General features: G+C 30.8%; 1 protein-coding gene across 2 annotated transcripts; it reads right to left on the reverse strand.

The window, feature by feature from the left end:
• Positions 1-53: 53 nt before the first annotated feature.
• LOC129799352 (ejaculatory bulb-specific protein 3-like) lies at positions 54-6,887 on the reverse strand. 2 transcript variants are annotated; one of them, XM_055843181.1, is made up of 4 exons: positions 6,784-6,887; positions 894-1,153; positions 532-708; positions 54-225 (listed from the first exon to the last, which is right to left on the reverse strand). In XM_055843181.1, exons 2-4 carry the CDS (start codon positions 1,078-1,080, stop codon positions 218-220), a joined length of 372 nt encoding a protein of 123 aa, XP_055699156.1. In that variant the 5' UTR covers positions 1,081-1,153; positions 6,784-6,887; the 3' UTR covers positions 54-217. The 2 variants fall into 2 exon arrangements, with proteins under 2 accessions (XP_055699156.1, XP_055699147.1); XM_055843172.1 differs by having other exon boundaries at positions 54-708.
• Between the last annotated feature and the right edge of the window lie 1,918 nt (positions 6,888-8,805).

Consider the following 8,805-nt stretch of genomic DNA (forward strand, 5'->3'; position numbering starts at 1 on the left):
AATGGGGAAGGTAATACTCAATGAAAATCAAGTTAAGAATTACAAACACATCCTTGAAAATATGAAAATAGAGAGTTGGTTTATTAACAAAAAAAATGGGGCAAAACAGTAGCGATAACAGTTGAGTTTATACAATTAACCAAATTTAATGAATGTAATTAAATTTTGATATGGTTTTTTTTTGCTTCACATGAAGGATCATCGGTGATTCGGCATCTTATAGGTCTGTAAGAAAGGTGGTAAATTTTGAGTATTTTTGGTCTAAACATTTTTGGTTTTTTTTTGGGGGGTTGGGTGGGGGTGTAGGGGGGGTGTAGGGTATATTAAGTGAATATATAGTTGCTGTAATTGCATAAAAAATAATCATAAAACAGGATATAAATTTGTTATTGAAGAAGTGCAGTTGGTGTGTTGAAGCAGGAAGGGAAGATTATAAACTGAAATTAAAAGCTGTGACCATCCATAGAAGGTGTGGATTTGAGGAAGAATAAGCCTTGCAGTGTGAAGGTATTTAAATATTGATTCCCATACTTCTTGCTTGTTCTCTGTATTGGGTAACGTAGACATTTTGAGGGTCATATTTCTCCTGAAGCTGCTTCCACTGATCGGGCTTTTTGTCAATGACAAACCGCAGAACACGCTCCGCTCCTCGACGCTGTGCATCACTGCATTTGGCGCAATTGCTCTCAAGGGCATCAGGAAGGATACCTAATGGATAGATAAGGGGATACCATTTAAAAAAAGGCATTTCATGTGGCGTGTCTTGACTCATTTTGGCATGGAGAAAGATATTTAGAGAGAAAGGAACGCATTTTTTTTTATTGAGAATTCCCATGTTCAGAAAGCTCCATGCGTGTGCATTCTTTTCTGTATTAAATTTAATTAATACTCACGTTTCAATTCACTTCCGTCTGGAGTGCATCGTCCCTTGTCCATGAGACACTTGAAGTAGTTGTTGAAGAGACGCTCTGAATTTAGGATTTCCTCTATGTCAATATTGTCATATTTTGTGGTATATTTATCCTGAGGACGGGCTAGGGCCACAACGATCAAGGCACAGAACAGCACTAAACTCTTCATCTTTGTTTTATTTATTTTTTTGTTTCTAATTTGGAGTCTTCTAACACAAAATTACGTTTAACAAGTATAAAATCTACGAAGAAGAACAAGAAAAAACTTATTATGCTTTGAAGTTCCCAAATGGAAAGGGAAATTCTGTTGTGCAATGCATTTTGAGGTGAATCGGTGAGGTGAACAAAGGAAAGAAGTGCACGTGGAATAATTCTCAAGTAGTGTTGTTGTTTTTGATTTTATTGGGATTTTCCAATTCTCAAACTATCGATCCGAGAGAGGGGTTCACTTGCAATGTCTCCAACAAAGCTTATACATTAATATGTTCTCCCATTGCAAAGTAAAATTTTCAATGTTAGTCATGTTGAGAAATAGATAAAAATTTCCATGGTCTCTCACTCTTTTTATTTACAGCACCAAAATTATTACCTATACGCGTGGGATGCAAAATTATATATAATTTGCAGAGATTCATGAGAAAAGCAAAATTTTCTTTGACATTTTCTATTTTTGTAACAAAGAAACGTCTTATAAAGCAAGACCGGATTTAAAATTGAATAAAATGCGGACGGTTTATTTATAGTACAAAAATAAACCGGATATAAATACAAATCTTTTAGGTAATAAAAAGTAGTTGAAGTCAGGTAAAATTAAAATTCCTAAATAACCAATTAATTTTAAGTTCAATGGCGAAGGTAATTTGAATTTCAAAACTAAATTTTTGCATCATTTAATTGAAAACTCAAATAAATTAAATAATTTGCAAAGAGTTACAATATTAATTAGATAATTCTCAAAAATACTATCGTAAAATTTTATTTTCCTTGAATTTGAAAATCCAAAATTTTAAATGAAATTCTGTGGTATTCTCAAGAGATAATAGGGGGAAGTGGGGCACCTTTGAAATTGGGATATTTCTCCTATGTTTAAGTAGAAATGAGCCATATCAAGAAGTAATTTAGCTTCTAAATTTGTTTGTGCAGCTAAATTATATCACAATAGGGCTCAATTTTATTTATAAATTGGAGAAAAATCCCAATTTCAAAGGTGTCCCACTTTCAAAGGTGCTCCCCTTCCCCATACTGCAATTTCGTCAAGAAAGAACTATAACAACCTAAAATCGTATACCCAAAAATTCCATAAATGTTTTGTATATTTATTGTTGATTATCAAACTCCTAGATGTACGTATTTTAGAATTTATTCAATTGTTATGGTATACAATGCGACGGTTTTAAAAAAAACTGGGCCAATGCTAGCTAGAAAAATGAAAATTTTACAATAATATTTCGACTGTTTTGTTTAATCTATCACCAAAGACGTAAAATAAATTTTCATTAGAAAATGTAAATGTTGTCACCGTTGTCACTATATCTTCAGGAAAATTTAGATAGGTTAGATTGATAATCATTTCATCATCAATGACTTAAGAGCGCAGTAATACATAGCTTTGTGCAAGATCTGTGATTCTACGTCCATCGCCATCTTAATGTTAATGTTAATTTGTTAAACCAAAGTGAAAATTCTTTCAAGAAACTTTACTCTTAATTCACAAAACTCCTTTATTCTTAGCAAAAGGGGGAAGTGGGGCTATATTGAGCTGTTTGGTTACATTGATATTCGATTTTTTCTCATATTTCTAAAGGAAACTGCGCCTTAACGTAATACAATTTAGATAGACAAAACAATTGTGAATTTAAATAAAAGAATTGTACAAATCAGCTGCCTTTAGAAATATGCGAAAAAATCGTATATCAATTTAGCCCCACAGCTCAATATAGCCCCACTTTCCCCTAGTTCCGATAAATAAATTTTTTTAATTAAAATTTTTGCGATTTTATCTACCGCAAGTATGTTTTTTTTATTTTTGTAAAGAAATATTTCAAATTCAAATAGAAAGGCAAATTGTAATACGTTGTAGGGGAAACTGGGGCACCACCAAACACGGGGTACCACCAAACACTAATTTTTATATCTAAACTACTTGGACTATCTCGACCATTCCTTTAGTGGACAAGCATCCCTATAGTGCCTATAAATTCCTATCGATCTTATCCTCTGAAGTAGAATATCCGATTAAAAAATCGCAGTGTTTGGTGGTGCCTCGTGTTTGGTGGTGCCCCAGTTTCCCCTAATACGTTTTCTCTAAATAATTTTCTTTTCATAGATCAGTTATTTAAATTGGCAAACCATTTTGATCACATTTTAAACTAGTTTTAGATTTTTTCCTTGGATTTTGCTAAAGTTTATCATAGACAACGTTTAATTTATGGGAAATTTTTAATTTTACTCTGGTTTATCTTATTTTTTTTTTATTTCAAATTAATTTTGAATAATAAACTTGAATAATTTTAAATATTTACTGGTTTAAATTTAGCGAAAGAAGTAATATATCCAATCAGATAGTTTCTGCTAAGACGAAAAATAAACAATTTTGATCGCTATTTATAGTTACTAAATAAATTAACCTTGGAACAAATTTACGAGTTTTTTTTGGGAGAGCAAAAAATATGTAAATTTTGATTATATTCTTGAATGCAACTAAAAAGTTTCACAAAATAGAACTCAAAGAATACATTTGCCAATTTTTGCATTTAAAATTTATCTGGAAATATTTTATACTCTGTATTAATACAATTTAGTTTTTCAAACAGGATGTTTTTCACAAACATTTTGTATTTAGACGTTACTAAAGACTTTACTTCGGAAATGAAAGATAGAAGTTCTTACTTAATGCTAGAAATTGAGGGTTTTGAGTAATACGTTTAGTTCATTTTGTTTAAAAAATTCGATTGTTTAAATTTAAAAATTGTCCCAAAATATTTCATATAAAATATACCAACAAACGTATGAATTTTTGCGGGACGGAGGAAGTACTATTTTTAGTAAACTATTTTGTAATAAGGGAAAGTGCCTTCGAGTCGACCAGTTCCTCGACTCGACCAGTGGTCAATATTGGATCGTTTGATAGTGAATTTCTATAAAATTGTCACTGATTCGTATTTATTTATGGAATAATTGACCTATTAATGTTAGATCATACGCGAATAGTGCAAATATAAATAAATTGAATAAATAACTCTACCGGTCGAATTGAGGAACCGGTCGACTTGAGGGCACTTTACCTTAAAAGCGAAGATATTATGCACAATATTTTTGGTAATTTGCAAAACTACAATTTCATAGGTAGAGGAAATTGTTTCACTTTTTTCTCTTCATTTTTATCTATTCAGTAAGTCAATTCTAATGGCTTTGACCTTTCCGCCACCTTTTGGATCGGGAAAATTTCATGAAATCGAAATTCACGTCCCATTCTCTTTCAAACGTTTTGAACACGACTATCCTACTATTTCACACTCTTCTTCTTCTTTTGAATATCACAACAAATTCAATTTAGTTCTGTCAAAGTTTAAGTATTGTGAATTTTGATTTAATGAAATTTTCCTAATTTAAAAGGTGTGCAGAAGGCATATAGCGGTCAATTTTTAGAATAAAGCATCCGGAGCTTTCATTATTTAAAAAAAACTTAAAAATGTAAAGGAAAACTAAATTTTGACATCTCTACTGCCGTAGAAATGTTCATATAAATGCATATGTTTATTTTGACGGAAATATATTAGAATTAGATTTACAGGTGTTGATATTATCTACCTTAAAACACCTCGTTCTGATTATCAAAAGTTTAAGCGAAATATGAGGGAAATTATTGTTCCACTTTATAAATAGAATAAAATTGTTAGGATTACTAGAAAAATTTGGTTATTTTTTGCACTTGAAATTAACACTTAAAATAGTTCGAAAATATTATATTTAATCTTGGAAAAAAGAACTCATTGAAAATTAATAATTTTAATCCACCATGTAATTCACGATCAATTCTTTCCAGATCATACGAAATCTAGCGAGTTAATTTCATTCAACTTTACTTTTTTCAAAGGTTCAGGCCCTCAATAAAACACTCATGATGAGAAAGAAATTTTCAGATCCAGAAGATCTTAGTAGGGTAAAGTGTATAATTTGGAATTAGTGTTACAAGTTGGACAATTCGCCAGTACAAGTTGGACATGGCTTTTTTCTTGATAAATACAGTATAAAATTTGTTTTTAAGCACAAGGAACCAAATTATAAAACTAAAGCATTAAGAATATACAAATAAAAATGAAGTACTAAATTTATCAAGACAAAAAGCCCTGTCCAAATTGTACCATTGTCCAACTTGTACCACTGTTCAACTTGTCACTTTACCCTAATTAGCTACGAAAATCGCTTGATCACGGAAGGATCACAAAATACTATATCAAAGTTTATGTTACAAAGGGGTCATGTGCCTAAATCTTCTTTTTAAAAAATTATAAAATGGAAATATACACACTTAGTTTCAAAGATCTAAATAGAAAATGTGGATTAGAAGATATCAAATTTTTCATAAATTAGGACAAAATCTGCTCAAAGAATTTAAGAATGGTACAATGAACGCTTTTTCTTTGAAAACGTTTTTAGAAAGTGTTCTAAGATTTAATTATATTTCCTTGTAAAAATAATTAATTAATTAATTAATAATTAGCTCATTTTTTTTTCTTCTTGGGTACCCAAAGTCCCAAGAGAGACAAAAGAGTTAAACAATTAGAATGGATTTCATTACATTCAAGGAGAATTTTCTTTTTTAATTTTGTAGTAAATTGATTTTGATAAATTATTATATTATGCAATATCTTGTAACGTCATATATCATTTTAAAAACTCTTATGTGGCACAATCTGCATTATTATTGGCAAGTTAACAGACGGAAATCCCAATTGAAGCAGGTGTTTATTTTTCAATGCTTATTTACCAAACTCATTGGTGATCGCGTTTCAATTCGCGAATACGTAACTCTTCATGTGAACCCTGACATTTTATTCTCTTCTTCCACTGCATTCAAAATTTCTCTGTAGACACTGCGTTCCGCTCCTTTTCTTATCTCTTTGCGGTTTTGGTTATTTACTTTGTTTTATTTTGATTGCGTGTCACCTCAAACAAATCAGTTGGATACAGCACCGCTTTGAGTGATCTTCAAACAGGTGTTTGAAAAATTTGCATTAACATGGATTGTATTCTCATGATGTGATTTTTTGTCGTTTTTTTTTTAGATGTCATTCCGATGAGATGAAGAAGTTTATCAAAAAAAAATTAGACACAAACTGTTTCAACTTTCGCCAATTCCTTATGCACATACAAACATACCTTTTTTCAGATATAACACGTATGTATATACATAATATTACAAAATACATAATATAATTCCAGGTAAATGATATATTCCGTCTGTTATGTGGAATAATTCACTATTTAAAAATTACTTTTACTTTCGATATGCTCTTGCTTCTTCTTGCATGCAGACCAAAAACCGCAAAGGCGACAAAATAACTGTCGTCTGACGATGAGTTGATGTCTGAACATAAATAAATTAATATTTTGTTCACGAATAGCATTTTGTAAAGATGGAATTTTCTGTGTCACTTCGTTACAGAAAAGTGCATTCAAGAGAAATAATTGGGTAACAATCGTGAAAAAGAAAGACTTCAACAGCGCGTTAAGCGAGAAACCCACAAAATCATTCACTTAAGTAAATTATAAATCATTTAACGCCCAACATTCAATCACAATGAATGGTTTGCGATATGAAAAAGATTATGCGGATAATTCAAAGAAATTGCAACAGAGAATCACTTACACTTTTACAAAATAATAATAATAATAATAAAAATAAAAATCAAACTTAATTTAACACTCTTGTTTTGCTGTGATTGCAAAGACTCGACTGACTGACTCTAAGCCTGACCATTCGCCTTTTATACGTTTTTAATTTCACACACAGGTGAAAATTCCGACTAATTATTTTGCTGTACGAGTAACTACGAATACACACACGTGAGATGTGACGATGCCTGAGGAAAAAATTAACTTGAATCTTATCCAAATAGTATTTCTTACAGGAGATTTACGTCCAATAAGATATGGATTTATTTACTCATCAATTATGCTCTAAAAGTATTTGCATTGAATTCTCAGGAAAGGCGGTTTTTCTTCAGTCTGTAAAATAACTATTTACAGGGCCAAAGATTTTTCTGTGAGTATTTTCCGGTGTCAGGGACTTGAGTAGATTTTTGTCCAAGACAGATGGCACAAGTTTGTCATAGAAATGTCTTAATTATCGTCAACAGCAGTCTAGAACCTGCCCATGGAATTTAATAGAGTATTTGTCAATTGAAGTCTTACACTTATGAAGAATTCACAGATATTGCTATGAAATAATATTTTTTTTAGGGGAAGTGTGCCAAATTTCGGCCAGCTTTTAATTTCGGCCATTTTGAGTGTAATTTTGGCCATGCAAATAAATTAATTAGAATTATGTATGTAATCTTCGAATAGTCAATGAATTCATTTTGCTTTTAAATATTTATTCATTTTAGGATGTATTAACACAAAGACCGTTAAATTTTAGGTATAATTTGAATTTAAATTGCGTTGTAAAAACTCAATGTGGAAAGAGTCTTATAAAAAATGTGACAGATCGATTGTGTTTCTAGCAGTACGATTTGTGGTGAAGTGCAGAAGGTTTTCCTTTGGTGTTTTTCATGAAATTTGATTAGTTTTCATTAAAGATTGTTTCTGTTTATGTTAATAGTGAATCAATCTGTAAATTTCGGGTAAAATTTCCCAGCTGGATCCTGTGTTTCGCGTAAAAAAGTAGATACTTTGTGAGCGTCTCTTCGGTGAGGTAGTGTTGCCTATTCCGGCAACATCTTTTGCTTTCCTAAATTTCTTATTCATTTTGTGTTTTTTTCCAATTTCTGAGTTCTACACAATGTCCAGAGAAAAAACCATCGCTTCTATGAAAAAGATAATGTGGAAAAGGCATTGGAAGAGTTCAGGAAGGGCAAATTGCTACGGAAATCTGCGCGTAAATTTGAAATACTACTCTTCAGGTCTTCAGGAAAAATTACAAGGAAGATCTCAAGGCCTATGGGTCACATAAACGTATTAAACTAAATATTAAACTCGTTCCGTTTGACGTTTTGAAATTTTCTATCCGTTGCGTCACAAAAGGTGGTCAGAAAATAGGTGGCCGGTATTTCACATAAAGTGGCCGGAATACTACCCGAAGTAATGTCCATATTTTTATTAATTTTTCAATATTTTAGAAAGTGATTAAAAAAAAACAAAGAAGATAAACTAGTTTTCAAGGTTCCACACAATACTCCCGAAAAGGAGGTAACAAAAAATATCCATATGAATTAAAAATATTGTATTTCAAACCTAGGACTTCGCTGCTTATATGCAACTATGCCGAAATTTTTGCACACTTACCCTATATACGTAACAATTTTGAAAAACCATTAAAGAATTATTTACTTTTAAATCCTTTATTTAAATTCCTGAATTCATTAATTTACTTTAAATTAATTTATACTTTAAATAAAAACAATGATGAGGCAGTTTCAGTCATGTTCGATTTTCGAAAATATGAAATTTTAATTTAATAAATTGACTATGGGATATATATGTCACACATTTTTAAAATACTCTGAAATAAAAGTTTTGTCAAATTAACAAGAAAATTTTGTCAAAAGCTAGTTTTTCCATATAAAATGTGAGAAAAGATTATATCAAATTGGTAAACAACATCCTTTTGACAAAATTTAAACAAAATCCATTTGTCCGCTCAAAAAAATAGTTTTTTAGATTACCAATA

The sequence above is a fragment of the Phlebotomus papatasi genome, chromosome 1 (assembly GCF_024763615.1).
Source record: "Phlebotomus papatasi isolate M1 chromosome 1, Ppap_2.1, whole genome shotgun sequence".
NCBI classification, from domain to species: domain Eukaryota; kingdom Metazoa; phylum Arthropoda; class Insecta; order Diptera; family Psychodidae; genus Phlebotomus; species Phlebotomus papatasi.

Excerpts from the sequence above, each read along its gene's own strand:
- LOC129799352 (XM_055843172.1), bottom strand. The coding sequence starts at position 1,080 with ATGAAGAGTTTAGTGCTGTTCTGTGCCTTGATCGTTGTGGCCCTAGCC. Across the intron at positions 709-893 it reads AGACGGAAGTGAATTGAAAC|GTATCCTTCCTGATGCCCTT; the intron begins GTGAGTATTAAT and ends TCTATCCATTAG.